General features: G+C 48.5%; 4 protein-coding genes and 1 non-coding gene across 5 annotated transcripts; 2 read left to right on the top strand and 3 right to left on the bottom strand.

Moving 5' to 3' along the window:
- On the bottom strand, positions 1 to 1704 carry AKAW2_11577S (folliculin domain-containing protein; the record flags this gene model as incomplete). Its single annotated transcript, XM_041684076.1, has 2 exons — positions 1 to 1365; positions 1693 to 1704. The coding sequence occupies 2 exons, from the start codon at positions 1702 to 1704 to the stop codon at positions 1 to 3; spliced, it is 1377 nt and encodes a 458-aa protein (XP_041538297.1).
- Positions 1705 to 5402: 3698 nt separating this feature from the next.
- AKAW2_11576A (uncharacterized protein) lies at positions 5403 to 5768 on the top strand (the record flags this gene model as incomplete). Its single annotated transcript, XM_041684075.1, has 1 exon — positions 5403 to 5768. The coding sequence occupies one exon, from the start codon at positions 5403 to 5405 to the stop codon at positions 5766 to 5768; it is 366 nt and encodes a 121-aa protein (XP_041538296.1).
- A 3763-nt stretch (positions 5769 to 9531) lies between these two features.
- On the top strand, positions 9532 to 9603 carry AKAW2_t10032A. Its single transcript has one exon. It is a non-coding gene; the product is annotated as a tRNA-Met (tRNA).
- A 633-nt stretch (positions 9604 to 10236) lies between these two features.
- Positions 10237 to 11820, bottom strand: AKAW2_11575S (uncharacterized protein; the record flags this gene model as incomplete). The annotated part of the gene is made up of 4 exons (XM_041684074.1): positions 10237 to 10479; positions 10565 to 10791; positions 10886 to 11264; positions 11347 to 11820. 4 exons carry the CDS (start codon positions 11818 to 11820, stop codon positions 10237 to 10239), a joined length of 1323 nt encoding a protein of 440 aa, XP_041538295.1.
- A 666-nt stretch (positions 11821 to 12486) lies between these two features.
- On the bottom strand, positions 12487 to 17080 carry smc4 (condensin subunit SMC4; the record flags this gene model as incomplete). The annotated part of the gene is made up of 4 exons (XM_041684073.1): positions 12487 to 12582; positions 12637 to 12714; positions 12763 to 13515; positions 13565 to 17080. 4 exons carry the CDS (start codon positions 17078 to 17080, stop codon positions 12487 to 12489), a joined length of 4443 nt encoding a protein of 1480 aa, XP_041538294.1.
- Between the last annotated feature and the right edge of the window lie 116 nt (positions 17081 to 17196).

The raw sequence follows: 17196 nt of genomic DNA, 5'->3' as shown, positions 1-17196 counted from the left end.
CTATGCGATCACTGGTCGGCGAGGTGCAATAGGAATCGGCTTGGGGCCCGAGGAGATGTCCAAAGTGGACATTCCCAGATCGCTGTCCTCGTATTGGCGCGAAAGCTTATCCTGCGGCTTCTCCTTGCCACCAGGAACTAAAGAAGATTTCCGTGAAGCAGTGGCGTCTTCTTCGCGCACTGTGCTGCACACGAATCGTTCTTCTGAAATGGGCGAGGCTCCAAACATCGTACCCAACTGCTGCAGAAGCGCAACAAAGTGTGCATGTATTTCAGCAAAGATGTATTGGTTTCCCACAATTTCCGAAAGGTTTCTCGCTCGAACTTGACCCGGTCGACGAAGCTGTCCGTCTGGGTCAAGGGCGCGCCCTGTGAGGAAAGAAGAAACAGGTGTATATTGTTTGCTCCCGCGTCTATTCGATGCGTTGTTTTGTTCATCGCGACGCTTTTCTTCTTCCTGGTATTTCTCCGCCGAGTTGACAATGCCCGTGGCAATGCGACCGAATGCGCGCCAAATCACAGGACAGGCACGGAATGCTCGACCGGCGTCTTTGCCTGCCAATGCGACAAGGGCATAGCTACGCCGTTTCCCGCGAGCCATGGGGTCGGGCAGGCGAAAAATGTAAGCTATCGTATAGCCTGCAGAAGAATCGCCAAAACATATTGGGCCCGAGGAAAGACCGCGGGGCAAGAGTTCGCAACTCAGTGTTCGAATGGAGGAGCGTCGCAGAAGCGCGTAATCAGCCGGGTTGGGGGGCCCGCGCAAGGAAAGATAGGTGAGGATGTGTGTATGACAGGAGGCGTCCGATGTAACAGAGGCCGAATGAAGAGAGTCCGGATAGGAAGCATGGACATGCGGGTCGTGTGTGGTATCATCGTGGTCGGCGTGACTGGTCCCACAAGAGTAGACTACCTCTCTAGATCGTAAAACAGGACTGCCGTTCCTCCCTTTACCGTCACTTCGGGCCGTTCCTGGCGCACCTGGGGGCAGCTGCTTGCTCACATCTTCAGGGAGAGTCAAGCTGCAACTGGCGCACGTGTCGCCGTCTGCGCCACCAAGAAAGTTGAGTCTTTGTTGAGTATCAGCCGGCGTGGCCTGGCCTTTCAGGAAATAGGGATGGTCTTCTATTCTGGGAGACCTCTCGGAGGAGTCGTTATTCTTTTCTGAGGGTTTGTTTGGGGTGTGTTTGTTATTCGTGCGGCTCTGCAGGCCGTGAGATGAAACGGTGTCGTGAGAGGTGGCAGGGGTATCGTCGGGAGAGGAATCAGATTTGTCGGGATAGCATTGTGAACAGGGGAACGGTAGAACCTGCGAGCAGATGATCGAGGTAGGACCATGCACCTCGCAGAAATGCGTCAAAGAAAGCTAGTAGAGGGAGGATATGTTAGCTGGAGAAAGCAGACAGGGATCCATTGTGTAGAAACGGGGTGAAAAAGGACAAGCGCAAGAGTCAGGATCCCTGCCATGTTGCACGCGGTCATTATGCGCGCATTGCGCGGTGCGAGCAAGGAAGAAAAGGCCTAATTCAGTGCAAAGAAGCCCAAACGCATTGTCCCCGGTGAGACATGAAAGTGCACGTCATGCTCACACATCACCAACATCATTCACCGATGCGAAAGATACACACACACACACACACACACACACCAAGGCACATGGGGGGAAGAGACAGGAAAAGAAAGCCACACTTACAATGAAATCCATATCCGTGAAAGTTATGGTCTAGCAGAACCCAGCAACCATATTAGAGCATTATTGCAATACATGCTTTCACAGATAAGAGTCACGGTGACGATGTGGTGGTGGTTTCGTGGCAATGACGCAGAATAACCACCAGCAAGTTGAAGGGGAGGAGGGGAGGGAAACCGGGTATGGCTGGTGCAGATCCAGATCCAGACGGTTGTAGTGGAAGGTTGAGAGGTTGGATTGAACCACCCACAACGAGAACAACAATGTTGGGGTAGTAATGGTAATTAGAATAGTGGTAATAGAGTCAGTGAAGCTGCAAAGACCAGCTCGCAGAACAAAGACGGTGTGGGGGAAAGTAAAAAGGAAAGGAGGGAAAGAAGAAGAAGAAGAGAAGAGAGGGACGAGACGGAGGGTAAGGATAAGAGTATATATTAAGTGGCTGAGAGGGAGAGAAGGGAATGGACGAGTAGGAAGTCTACTAGTTAGTTTTACTCCAGACTCTATGGAGAGAGTGAAAGAAAGAGAGAGGCATTGATTAGCGACTTTACTGGGAAGAGTAAGTAGTAGTATGAGCCAGTAGTAGTAAGTTGTAGTAGTAGTGGAGGGAAAGGATATCGGAAAGGTAAGTAGAAGGGGGGGGGGGGAGGGAACAAGAGAAGCCCGGAAGTGGAGCGGTGCATCGGCTGCGTTATGAAAATGGAAGAGGCAAAGAGAGGGTCTGGCCGGGGCTGGCCTGGCTCGGGTTGGTAATTACCGTCTGGTATGGTTCGGTATGGTACTTTCCGGTTCCATCCCCTCCCATCTATACTACTACTACATACACACAGTAGACTAAGCCCTACTTTTAGTTATTGCTGATAAGTGAATTACTTATTTTACAGTGGTGGTAGTAAAGTCCTCGATCTGCCTAAACAGTGGTCAAAGACAGCCCAACCATCCAATAATTTCAAGCAACTATCCGATTACCAACCTGTTGTGCTTCCAGTGGCTCTGGGGGCCAAAGCACATCCCTCCCCCCTCCCTCCCTCCCTCCCTTTCTTCTCTGCCTGCTTGCCATCCAAGAAAGAAAGAAAGAATGAATGAATGAATCCGGTTGGGCTTCAACTACTAGGCGACAAGGGAACTTACCGTACCGGAACTATAACTACAACTAGTAGTGGTGAAAGATAAATTAACTAGACGGAGTAGTATCCGGGATCCCAAAATCCCAATATTAACGATGACAAACTGTGGAGGGGTCTTTTCCGACAATATCCATTCCCCATTCCTGCGACTTACTATCTACTTGGCATCCGCCTCTCTTATTGCGCTTATTTATCTGATTCTCCCTTAGACGAATCGTCTGTTGCAGGCTGAAATTCACTAGAGCTCCTAGTCTCCCTTCAGCCTGTCAGCGGATGGAGCCCGACAGAAAACGGTTCCGGCCTAATATGCGACTAGATTGCCCAGATGGAGTATGAAAGAGACACAAGCATGGGGAGGGCATGACTGACTAGTGAGCCAGCCAGCATTCTGGTTCAGACGGAGGAGAAGGGGGAGGGGGCGCCTAAACGGCATCAGATCAATAGGAACCAGAATGAAAATGATTACCCGCCCAATGTTTGTCGATCATGGCCCTTCCTTTACCCTCCTTCACACATGGCCAGTTACTCCTTTGCGTAACCATTCCAACGGTTCTTCGTTCCCCATTTCCACCGATGGAATGAATGGCTGATGAGGGTGAACCAGGAAAAACAGCAAGGCGGACAATAACCCCGGGTGTAATCCGGCTGTAAGGAAGCAGAAGAGGAAAAGCCATCAACCCCGGAGTTACCGAGTGACTATGGGACAGACTCGACTAGACGAATTAGTGACGCTGGATGTGGTTGTGGTGGTGGTACTACCCAGAACTATCTAAACCCAACCCGTCACCGCGCCCGATGGACTCGACCCAAACAAACTTCCGTACCCAATTTGACGGGACGGCGTTTGGCCGCTAAACCTGGATTTTACGCAATCGAAGGTCTGTAGAACGAGGGATGGAAGAAGTCAAATTATCACCTGCGCCATTTTTTCCCCTTTGCCTTCTGGTTTTCTTTTCGTATATCCGGTGGCAGGGAGGATGGTCGTATGCTCCATAAAAAATGTTACCCTTTTTTAATTTTGGTTGTATATCCACAACGTGAGCATCTAGGTGACTAGTAATTAGTTTAATTAACTAAGGTAGGATCTGACTCTCACACACTCTCATCAATCATCAGTCATCAGCTCTCCAGACTCGAACCACCGACCGGTTCCCCAGCATGGATAAACGGTCAGCAACCGAGCTGGTCGCTTCCGACCAGGAACTTTCCCAATCCAGCCATGTTCGGCAAGGAACTTCAATTACAGGAATGCACCCTGGGATTATTTTCTTTGCTGATCTCCTTTCCCCCTTTTTGATTTTACTTTTTTTCTTTCTTTCTATTATTTTTTTCTTTCTTTTTTATTTTATGTCCCTTGACTTCATTGAACCAAAAAAGCAATGGGAAGCAGGAGGGGAAGGGGGATAAAGCGAAGAAAAAGAAAGAAGGAAAGGAAAGGAAGCATTCCGCCTGATCGCAATCATAGGGTCATAGATCCTATGTGCATCAAATCATTGCCGCCTCCCATGCCCGAGGGTTCCGATACGAACCAGGGTCGCACCTTGATCCCCCTTCGGCACTATCCCAGTTACTTACCGAGTGCAGCCCAGGATTCCAAGTGGGGGGATCCAGCATTTATCCCAGCGACTGACTAGACTAGTCGCATCGCGATAGCCATCCAGACTTACTTACCGAGTTAGACCAGTGAGATCAGTGATGTATTCTTGGGTAAGCTCCATAAGGCAGAGGCAGACACAGACACAGAATGAGAAACACGGGATGAGCATGCGCATCCGGAGCAATCACAGCCCATCCATATAATCAAGGATTGGCGCGGCTATTATCACACAGCGGAACTACTGGACTAAACCTCCATGGTGCCTATCCGAATATTGGATCCTCTGCAGGCAGCCTCATCCCGCTGTCAGCCACCATTCCCTCCCTTCCAACCCCAACTAAGTAAGAGCTCGGAAGGGAGGCTATCCTGCTGGTCACATGGAAGATGATGATGATGCTGTCTGGGGGACGATCGGGATCCTTCCCATGCTTCTTGAGTTTGAGTCTACTGACGAATATACCCACCGAGGTGTTGCGCCTCCCGCCCGACAACGGCCGTTATTCCTTTCTCGATGAACGAAACAGACGCTATCCATTCCAGGTCTCGCCCTGGAACAACTGAAGTACGCATGCAGATACGTACTCAGCGACAAAAAGTCTTCGGGTTAGAGATCCGAATCACCTCCTGTCTATCACTTGATTCCTCAATCTTTGGGGTCCGGAGTTCCGGAGTATTCCCGTCTGGGCAATGCAACAGCCTCCCTTTAGAGACAGCCCACGTATGTTCACTTACACTGCCCGGAGCACAGTAAGATTGGGGGGTTTCATCAACACGATCAAGGAGGTATCAACCCGCCTAATACTTGTGATTATTGTAGTCCTCCGGGAACACCCCCCAAAACATGGGCAGTTGCCCGACCACGGCCATTTCTTTCTCCGATTTGCTGCCTGCGCCCTTGTATGGTAAGCTTCTAGCGGAAGACGGTAATTAGTTTAGTATCGAGCATCCCGCTACCACCTTCCTACTCGATACGAGACGCAGTAGCATCGATAATGTCTGATACTTGCCCCAAAGTACGAGAGAGACAACTCAAGTCGGGTCGAACCTTGCTGCGCGATCGGACCATCTCCAGCCAGCCGGATGATCCATCCAGAGAGCGACAGACACCGGACGCAGCAACCGCTTGCCGCATGCGGAGTGCAGCCGCTGTGGGTGATAGTTTGAAGTGTGCCTTGGATACGGAGTATATGGCGTACAGCAAGAACTCTATACGCATACTTACAGCCAAGTATAGGACTGAGTCTAGTGCAGCGGAAGGATTTCCCTCGCAAGCCATCTCAGCTAAGACCCTCCTTGTGTCCCAGCAACGGAACGTCCCAAACAGACCAAAGAATCCCCGGGCATCCCGCGTGTTTTGACGAAGTTTCGCCGAACCGACATCAACCATAACTCGTGGTAATTATGGTGAACCAGCGACCAGGATGTGAATCCAGCAACAGCCGCTTTGCGATCGGGGAGGAATACTTGCTGTCGAAGGAACAATATTAATTAATTTCCCCCCATCACGTCACAGTGCAGTAGTCTCAGGACGGCACAATTCTAGCCTACTATATGATAAGTTCGAAAGTTAATCCGCATGCCTTGTATCCCGGTTGTGTTGTCTCTTATCGCTGGGACTGCGATATACTTTTTGCCGGTCGCGATAGATCTCCCGCCGCATATAGATCTATCAACCCGCAGTTGTTGTGTGTAACCCGACCGTGAGATTGGGGAGGGGGGGGGGGAATACTACCGTTAGACAGGTACTATCTGCAATCTGCACATCCACCAAACTTTCCCAGAATGTAGGATGGATCCCTTGTTGGACAGATCATAAGCCCGTCATATTTCCTCCGCATTGCAGGTCTATTCAGGTCCTACAGTAGGATTCTGGGTGAATACTTCCGAATTCATACCCTTTCAGTCTCTCTCTTATCGTCTATCTTCAGCCTCGTGGCCTACCTTGATACCTATCGATATCTATCAATTCTTACATCCCTCATCCATCCCAAATAATGGATAAATATTAGCTAACTTTCGATCCGATGAAACACCCCCAAAACAAACCCCCAAATAATGTACGACCATCACATCCCATCACAACAACCACAACAAACAATACTTAACAACTAATAGTAATAACCCGTACGGTAAGTACCAATACCAAGCAAGGCAAGCAAGCACACGACCACATACGACTTGCCCTCTTTTTTGCCTCCCCTTCCACTCTGCCGACCCATTCATCCACTCACCCACTCATTCATCCACCAGCCGACCCGACAAATTGAAACAAGTGGGAATCCGCCCGACGGGAGAAACACGCTCCACTGTAAGCAAGTACGTACTAGGCAAGCAAGCAAGCAAGCAAAGCCGTTCCAGTTCGCAGCGGCGGCGGCAGCAGCAAGCAGGAGGTTTCTTAGTTCCCACAATTATAACCAAACCCCCCTCTTTTTTTTTTTTCCATTTTCGATTTTCTCTCATTGGGTGATGAGGTCTCCATCCACTCACGTTTTCTTATTGGGATGGGATGCAGACTGGAAACTGGAACTCCACGTGGCTTGTGAGAGATTTGATTAGTAGGTGTTGTTATTGTTATTGTGGGTTGGTTGGGTTTGCTTGGTAAGTGGTTATGGGCACGGCGTGTTGCTAACTTACTGACTGCACCCAGATCTTCTATCTACACAGTCCTGCTATCCAGATGCATACATACCAAGTGAGCTAGCTATACAAATACTACTTACTTCCTACATAGCTTAGCCCTTAAAATATATACCAATAGGAACCCACGGAAGTACTAACCAGCAAAATAAGCAACTAGCAGAAACATAGCAGTCAAACAAACAAAGGGGGAAAAAAAGCAAAAACACACACACACTTACTTAGTAGGTAACTTCCACGGCCTTTTCGCTGCAAGAAATCCTCATTAAAGTAAAGACGGCCAGCCACATTTGTCAACTTGTGTCAACTAAGTAATTCTAGTTAAGTAAGAAGGTAACTAAATAGTAAACAAGGCTGGCCTCGCCTGGCCTGGAACTTTTTTTTCCTTTCCTTTCCTTTCCTTTTCCCTACTGCAGTTTGCAAGTAAGCTTTTGACGGACGACTCGCGTCCTTCCCCTCTTCTCCTCTTTCACTTTCTCTCTTCCCTTGTTGGTAGATCGCTTCGACCTAACTAACTACATAGTAAATAGAATTAAACCTGCTGGAAGATGGTTATTCCTTGCCATCTATGTTTGAATGAGTGGGTATTTTCATGTATAATTGCTGGGTATTATTGAGTTAGATTCTCAGTAAACTAGTTCCGTTCATCCTTTGAACCGTGCTCTGCTTTGCTCGGCTCAGCTCAGCTCAGCTCAGAAACAAGTCAATGTCTTAATGTGATCTTCGCCGTTTTCTTTCATATATAGTAAGTGATTTGACTTGAAAGTAAAATATACCCGAGCGGGTGGGTTAATTTAATTAATATCGACAGACCAGGTTTTTGACCACTTTTCACATGTTTTTACTACTATACAAAGTTCAGTGCATCTATAATTCCTATAACATATAGCCTATATAGTATATATACAATATAACAAATTATAATATTTCCTTCAAGGAATAAGAATTAGATCAAATAAGAATATGAACTAGTTTACCACCACCCAAATCCCGCTCCTTCCCATCTAACTATAACTAATCCAGAAACCCGACGGAGAAATTATTTGTCAACTTGCCCACCAACAGATCTAATTGTAAGCAATTGAAAGGTTCTGGAGTCTGGAACTGCGTAGAGGTGTTAGAGTTTGAGGGGTTTTTTCTTCTTTCTCTTTTTCATTGTTATTTATTTATCATTGTTATTATTTATTGCTATTATTTCGGGTCCTTTCCGTTGGTGGGAGAATATTATTTGACTGGAGCTGCTAGACTGACTAACTTTAGTGGAGTGGAAACGAAGGATGGATGGATGGATGGATGGATGGAAGGAGAGGGGCGCGGCCAGTGCTTGGCCCGCCACTGGGCTTGGGTGGGTACGGACTGAGTAGGCTACTAGCCTACTACTACCAGGCTAGGTGGAGTATGTTTGGTAATTGGTTTATGTATTCATTTGGCTGGATTCTGTCTCTGTCATGATGGGGTTTGATGTTTGAGTTAGTTAGAACTTGGTGGTATTGTTGTTGGGGATAGGTAAGTAGGATATATTTGGTTAGGTTGCGTGTGGTGATTGTTGATGTAGGGTTGGGTTGTCTTTGTCTTTGTTTACTTCTTTCTGCTGTGACTTAGGTTAAGGGATCTCAATATGAGCAGGAATTTAGCATTGTATGGGTGGAATATACATAGAATGTTGTAACGAACAATATGAGAGTGAAACAATCCAGAAAGAATGAGTTGAAGGAGAAGACGCAATGTATGCATACAACAGAGTGTCTGAATTATAGAACCGAACATTGTCTATGTGCGGAACACCAATTGGTGGCAACCCCGTACAATTCCGTCCTGGGAACGTGTACAATGCTTCATGTCTGACGACGATATATACTCGACACAATGCGGAAACATATATCCCACGGCAGTTTGCGAGGATTGCAACGTAAAAGCTGCAACAGATGACTGCGATAGATCCCTTCTTAGCTATTCGATAGAAGAGAAGGATACCCGGCATATCCTTCATTACGATATTCAAGCAGGTTGAAGAAAGATACTATTCTGAGACGATGTCAAATGGCAATCATTCTCGATTCGATAGAATAATGAATTAGATGATTCCATCTCTGCTTCCTGCCAGCCTACGACCACCACATGAAACTCTGCTATGCTGGTCAATGCATCAATCGACTGTCTGTGCACAATATACACGATCACACTTGAATGTAGAATTGCTGGCATACCATTCAACCAATTGAAATAGAAAGCCGGTATCATTATACACTACCTTATAAACAATCACCGAGTAATCACTACTGAACATATAGTTTCAAATCCCACTACCCCATGACCACTCCAGTAGTAGCAGATATACCTCCAAATTAAAACCATAATCAATCTCCTACAATACAGCAGGAATAGCCTTATCCTTGGCAAATTAAACCTAATCAAGCTAACTCTCGGCCGAGTATCATCCCACAGGAATATCATGTCAAAGAGAGGGTATAAATCTTCATCCGCAGCATGTTAGCTCAGGGGAAGAGCGCCGGGCTCATAACCCGGAGGTCCCTGGATCGAAACCAGGACATGCTATATCTTCCTTTTTTTGTTTATTTTTCTTATGCACTTCTGTTATTGTGAACTGGGCTGTTTGTGAATGACAAATTATATCTTTTTATTATGGATTAATGGTATATTTGGTGTTTTGTGCTCTTTATTCGTCTACTATACATCCATACCGAATCAATTCTCGATATAAAATGGAAGCATGAGGCTAAACCACCTCGCTTCTAATACTGTTTTCTGTGATGAGGTATATCGTATGTAGGTTAATACTACATATATTGTATCATACTATCATACTGTACATACCCTTGAGTCATGCATGGCCTAAAGGGATAACCGGGTATGATATGTATATTAAGATCCTGAGTCAGTTTGCTTTCTGCAATTACTGCTGATTTTGTAAAGGACCTTGTAACTAGGGGAAAGTTATATAATGTTTCGTGAGTCCAATTCTAGGTTTCAAGTAAGTGCTATGTGAAATAAAGATATATTCAGAAGCAAGGAACATTGGATTGGTAGCTGGTAGTACCTATTCAGATATCTAAATCTGCTCGGTCCCTGCCTTTCGGACAAGCTGTACCTCAAATTTCTCTCTTCTTGACATGCCATCTCCATTCAACATGCGTGATCTTGACCTTGTGGATTTACAAAGTGCCGCAGCTACAATCGTACCCTCCACGGCGGAATCACAGCGAAGATAGCGCCATCCACGTACACTGGTGTCTTCGACTTGTCAATTTTTCTCCGTTTTGTTGGCCTATGAGTGCCTTTCCCGTAGCCAGAAGAAGAAGCAGCTCCGGTGTCATCAGGGCTATGTCTCAGCACAACACTATCCTCGTTCTGCTCATTCACCCACGTCACCCCTGGCAAAGTAATGCATGGCCAAGCCTCACTTGCCACCACCTATGGAGAGTTTGTCAGTTAGCGTATGCTATGCGCTCAAGTATACAAGGTATATTGGGTTAGAGGTTTTGAGCGAGGATCATACTTTGGCAGCCTTGTTCTTCTCATTATGTTGGATGGGGATGTTTTTGGATTGTGCCCGCTCGAAAATAGTAGCATACCAGTCCCCAGTGCTAGAAATAGCCAGCGCGCAGGTGTCTAGGCCACAGGACTTGAAGGCTAAGTAGAGAAGATAATCGCCGTCCTTTAGCACATGTGCAATGCTCTCTGAGGCGGGATAGGCGTAGGAGCAGAAGGCCCCGAGGATGCCACCTGTCAAAAGGTCAAATATGCCACAAACTAGATAAACAAGTTCCTTTGGCAGTAAGAAGGGAAGGCAGGATGTAGATATAGGTTGAGGATGTACCTTGTCTCATAAAATTAGGGTTCCCCAGAATATTCATCACCGCCGCCTTAAGTGGCTGGATGCATGGCGTGAGGGATGTTTTAGGATGGACATATCCCACGCCAGCACCTACAGCATAGAGTCCATAGATTAAAGTGATGCATTCACCCCCGGTAACAGGCAGAATCTCAAGCTTGCAGTCACTATAGAATGCAGCCCACTGGATAGTTGAGGAACTGGCCGGGCTCCAGTCCAAATCGCGAACCTGCTTATTGTGTCGCACATATAGGTTCCCTCCGGTGAACTGGGAAGGCAGGCACACTACGAGCAAGCCAAATTGATTCTCACTGTAGGGGATATTGATGTGCTTCTGGATGAAGCCGTTGGGGCTGGAGTAGACCTGTCCTCATGTTTAATAAGTGGTCCCTTATTCTTCCCACTGTATACCCCTTTGAATCAAAAGAAAAGGGAAAGAGACCAACAATTAGGCTCGAGAGATCTGCGATCAATTTCCTGCTAGCACCAGCATCGAAAGACGGAAGCAGCTGTTTCTCAATTTCATCAAGAATACCAAGATCCACCGGATGGAAAGTAGTGGCGAAGCGAGCAGGTTTCAGCACCCTGGCTTTGCAAAAAGTAGGATCAAGAATGTACTTCCCACGTCTGGAAAAGCCAGCAGGGGCACAGTCAGTGACAAGCTGCTGCAAAGCTCCTGCACCAGAAGCGTCGACGTCATCTCTCTCGCATATAGGAAGAACCAGCATCTGCGGCACCGAGTCCCTTGAGGTCCAGAAGATTCTGACGGGCCGGGACTTGGTAGGGACGTGACCATATTCTTTGACAGAGGTATCGGTAGTGATAGCAATGGATCCGGAACATGAAAAGGATGAAGAACTGCCTTTGATCAATTCTCTAAGTGAGGAGTAGTCGGATTCAAGAGTGAGTTCTGGTGGCATTTTGAAGATTATAGAGCTCGTTCTGTGTAGGTGGGTGGCAATCTGAGACTAGAGTGGTGAAGAACAGGAGAATTGAGTATCAAGACATCAGAACAGGCTCAATCTCCAGGAGTAAGGTAAATGAGGGGGAGCGACGAATAGGTAGTAACAGAGGGTGTGAAGGATCTGGTGCAATACATGGATGCAGTGAATGTTCCGGCAGTGAATACATGTAGATGACAGTTTCCTGACTTTGGAAACCTGTAACATAGAATGGCAGTAGTTACGTCGAGCAGTAGAAGTAGATAAGAAATCATCGTGGCTGAGTTACGTTGTTGCAACAGCATGAGCCTACTTTTACTGTCTACTATGGGAACAACTCTTGAACTTACAAGTCGAGAGGTTCATCACCATCACGAGGTCAAACTAGAACAGATGAATCAATATATGTATTCCGAATTCAGTCATACCAGACAAAAAGGGCATCATCCAATTCATACAAGAAGTCAGAAAACAATAGTCAACACCATATCTCAAAACTTCACCCCGCGTATAAACAGGTATGGAAGGAGCCCATAGATTCTCCTTCAGCCAGTGACAGATATCCAGTCCCACCGCGCCTCCTTTCCGGAAAACCCATACAAAAAAGAAAGAAGTCATAACATGCATGCGTGCAGATCAAACCATTCATCGCCCCGTAATGTAGTCCTTGTTTTCGATCGTCACACTCTTGGTCATGTGGTTGACCTTGTAAACACCGACCAGTCGAGAGGCAAGTTCGAACTATTATCGAGAGTCAGTAACGCGCTGCTGTAGCATCTATGGCGAGTGTCTTACCATGTTGTTTCTCAGAGAAATAACAATAAACTGAGCATTCTTAGTTCTCTCCTTGATATAAGATGCCACAATCGAAACCTAGGCAGATTAGCAGCGCACTTTCAGTAGCTGGGATAGAGTACTCACGTTCCGGAAGTCCAGGGCAGCATCGATTTCGTCCATCACGTACAAGGGAGTCGGCTTGTAGTGATGCAAGGCGAATACCAGCGCCAAACTGGAAAGTGTCTTCTCACCACCGGACAGATTACCAATGTTCTTCCAGCTCTTCTTCGGAGGCATGACGGAGAACAAGATACCCTCAGAGAACGGATCCAGAGAGTCGACCAATTCCAGCTCCGCGTTACCTCCCATCGTAATCATCTGGTACATCTCCTTCAGACGAAGCGAGATAATGCCGAAGCCTTCCATGAACCCGTTCAGACGAGCAGATCGGAGGCCATCAAGACGAGCCTTGGCACTGTCGCGCGACGCCAACGCAGTGGTCAGATCGGCCGAACGTGCTTCGTGTTCAGCCGTTCTGCGCCTGTACTCCTCGATGACACTAAGGTCGACCGATGCATTCTGGCTCTTCTCCTCGAGGGCAGCAATGGCTGCCTTCAACGACTCCTTGTTCATCTCCATCAACTCATCTTGAGTGAACATCTGGAGCTCTGTGGCCTCCTGCTCTTCACCCAGATCGCTGACATTCTGCAACGAAAGTTTGGATAACTTTTCTTGCCAGTACCGCCCGCGCTTTTCGTTCTCGGCCAAGGCTTTCTGGTTCTCCTCAAGCTTATTGCGCATCTCGATCTCGGTGGCTCGGGACTCGTTCAATTCAGCAACCTTTTCATCTAACTCAGCCTTCACCTTGCCAAGGTCCTCTTTCTTTTCGTCGAGCGCCTGTCTTGTGTGAGCCTGCGAATCTGATATATTCCCATGTCGGACTTACCTCTTCCGCTTCCTCCACCTTCTGTTTCCACCCTGAGGCATCGTTGGCCTGGTTGGCAACATCCGCATTGAGCTTCTCTAGCTCCTCTGTCACATGCTCAAGCTCCTTCTCTGCGTCAGCACGGGAATTCTGGTGCTTGACGATGGCCTTCTCGTTCTTTGACTTTCCAACTTCTGCATTGGAAATCTCCTCTGCAAGAAGGCTGATCTGCTCCTTGAGACCGTCGACCTTGGCCTTCTGACCACGTAGTCTAACACCACCAACTTCCATAATCTTATTCTGGAGAGTCTGGATTTCTTCCTCGATGCCGCCCTTTTGTTCACGAAGGTCTTCGATTTCTTCCTCCAGAGCAGCAATCTGTTTCTCTAGAGCTGCAGCTTGGTTCGCGTCCGTCTTTGATGGCTTGTGCTCGGCGCTCAGTTCCTTGACGCGCCGCTGGGCATCTGCAAGACTTCTGTTGGCACTTTCGATCTCGATCATGATCTTCTGAATCTTGGTCTCCGCCCGTGGTATCTCCTCGGACCTCTCTCTGATCGCTGCCTCCATTTGCCGTTGCTTTTCTAGGAAGCGCTGGAACTTCCTCTCCATTTCTTCCAAATCCCCCTCGAGCTGAGCAACTTGCTCTCTGCTTGTCTCTGCCACTTGCTTGGAGGACATGCCGCCACGTGCTACGCGGGTACCACCACCACTCATAGTACCAGACATGTCAATGAGTTGACCATCAAGGGTAACAACCCTCCACCGTCTGGCTCCATAGGCAATGCGGTTGGCTTGCTCGAGGTCTTTAGCAACCAAGGTGTTCTGCATGACACTGTAAAATGCGGGGGCAAACTTGGAGTCTTTAGGCTTAACCAGGTCAAAAAGTCGAGGGACCTTCTCCGGAGTTGCGATGGAGGACAGATCCCGCCGTGGGAGTCGATCCAGAAGAATGAAATTGGCTCGGCCGAGATTGTTCTTACGCAGGTAGTCGATACACTGCTGACCGACCTCAACCGTATCAACCACCATGTTGTCCAGCGCTGGACAGGCAGTCGAGATAGCGACATCATATTTCTCGTCGATAGTTCCGAGGTTTCCGAGCCGGCCGTGGAAGCCTTCAATACGGCCCGACTCCTTAAGACGCATAAGTCCAGATAGAACGCTGCCGCGATTTTGAGTGCTTGCAAGACTGGCCCTTGCCTCATCTGCCTTCTGTCGAGCACTCGAGACATGGGCTCGCACTTCAGGTTCTCTGTGGGCATACTTCTTGAGGTCATGCTTGAGCTTCTCGACCTCTTGTTCAAGTGTCGACTTCTGCTCCTTGCGTTCCTCAAGCTCGGTCTCCTTGGTAGCCAAGCCCTCTTCGATCGAAGCCACCTTGGCCTGAGCCTCTTCCAACAGGACAGCACCCGCGTTGCTTCTCTCACGGATGATGTCAAGTTGACTCTGAGCCACAGCAACAGCCGAAAGCTTCTTGTTGATCTTCTCATCCCAAGGCTCCAACGACTTTTGCTTTGCTGTGATTTGGTCTGAGAGGCCCTGGGTTTTGCCTTTGAGGCTCTCACGGATCGAGTTCAATTCCTCCTCCTCCACCTTCATCTCCTTCTCAAGCTGTGTAGTCTCCTTAGATTTCCTTTCAATGTCGTCGGCATGCTTTTGCACCAAACTTTCACACTCAGAGGCAGCAAGTCGAGTACTCTGCATGGCCTTCTCCAGCTTCTTCTGCTTTCCTACCAGGAACTTCTTCTTCTCTTCAAACTTGACAGATTCTTTGTCGTACTTAGCCATTTCCTTGGCCAAGGCCTGCATCTCCTTTTCCATGCTCTCATATTCCCGCATGCCACGCTTGTACGCCTTCTCGAGCTCTTTGATACCGGACTCGTTGCCCTCGTGCTTCTCTAGCTCGAGGTTCAAAAGCTCTTGCATCTGCAGGATGGCTTCTTCGGTCACTCGGATGTTGTCCCCGCACTCATTGATGTAAATCTGGTAAAGTGCGGACTGTTTCTGAGCCAGCTCATTCTCGTCACGGATGAAGGCGAGTGCCTTGTCCTTTTTTTCTTCCAAGGCGTTCTTCTCCTTCTCTACATGCTGTACACGGTTGTTCTTTTCCATACAGACGTCGTTCAGCGTCTCCAGCTCAGCGGCTGCTTCGTCGATGGGCGTCTTGTATTTAGAGGTTCCGATAATATCCTCGAGGTACTCCAGAAGACCATCTTCATGCTCGTTGGCAGCCTTGGCCTTCATCTGTGCGATTGACTCGACTTCACCTTGGAGAATAAGGAAACGCTTATGGTCCAGGTCAATGCCGCGGTCGCGGAGCAGGGTGGTCACGGCGGTAAAGTTCGTCTCCTTGCCGTTCATGTAGTACTTGCTGCTGTTGTTTCTAAATGCCTTTCGGGAGATAATCAGTTGGGAATCTGGGACTACTTCATGCCCTCCGGTGGGCAAGTCAAGGACTTCCTGGAAGTGGACTTCGACTTCACAGTAGGGCAAGTTGGGGAAGTTGGCGGAATTGTGAATGAGAGCGGAAACCTTGCCCTGTCGCATCTTGCTGGCTCGAAAACCGAAGACAAAGAGCAACGCATCGATGACATTGGACTTTCCGGATCCGTTTGGTCCAACAACCGACGAGAAAGAGGCATGGAAGGGCCCGACGATCTGCTTGCCTGCGTAACTCTTGAAATTCATCAAAATTAGTGTAGTAATAATCAAGCGGCTCTTAGGTTCGGATGGCTCCTCGGGTGCTGAGGGGCCCAGCAACCGAGACTTCATCATGATATCCATCGGCTTTTCGAGAACGGTCGTATTGGGGTTGATCATGGCTATTTGGGGCTTTTCCTCGCTTTCGGACTTCGCGGGCGTCTGGTTCACAGCCGATTCAGTGATATCAGCAAGTGGGGGCACACTGCCCCTCTGCGATCGGGGTTGGGACGGGGGCGGCGAGACGGAGGGCTCTGGAGTTGGGAGTAAGGACATTTCCGGGTTGGGCGTGTAGGAGACACGACTCTTGCGGGGGTGAGCCATACTGGTTATTTTCTTTACCGATGCTGTGACCTGTGAGGCAGTCTCGGTCTCTTCCACTGACGCGACGCTGTCGCCTTCATTGTCGTTGGTATCTGTGAGTTGCGACGCCTCCGACAATTCTGCGGTTGCCGACCTGCGAGATCTCCGTGTAGTGCGCGTGGCCTTGGGTGTAGTCTGCTCAACTGTAGCTCGCCTGCGCGAGGACCTCTTTTCAATTCTGGGTTTCTTGGGCACAGGCGTGGCTTCGCCGCTATCGTTGTCGTCTTCGTCGTGCTGAGATGCCGTGGGGGTGACATTTCCGGGATCCTCCTCTTCGGAGGTTTCTTCGATAGCATAGCTCCGCCGGGCGGCGGCAGAGCGCCTAGTTGGGCGGCTTCTTGCGATGGATGACATTATTTTGGATGAGTCGTCGTCGTCGCCAGAGACGGCTTCATCAAGGCGAATGTTGAAGCGGGCGCAGTTGCAAAGTTGCGGGCGGAAGTGGAAAGTGGGTTGTTTACATTGTGTCCCCATCGGGAATGGCGTTGTTTTCTGCCACAACATGTGCGTCTTTGGACTGTCTGCTTCACCGCCCACCTGCCACGGCGGCCCATACAATTCACCGCGAGTAAATAATCAGCGCTGTATCG

This window comes from Aspergillus luchuensis, chromosome 1 (genome assembly GCF_016861625.1).
Source record: "Aspergillus luchuensis IFO 4308 DNA, chromosome 1, nearly complete sequence".
Classification (NCBI taxonomy): Eukaryota; Fungi; Ascomycota; class Eurotiomycetes; order Eurotiales; family Aspergillaceae; genus Aspergillus; species Aspergillus luchuensis.
The sequence above is the reverse complement of the archived record's forward strand: the minus strand, read 5'-3'. Positions and strand labels throughout refer to the sequence as shown.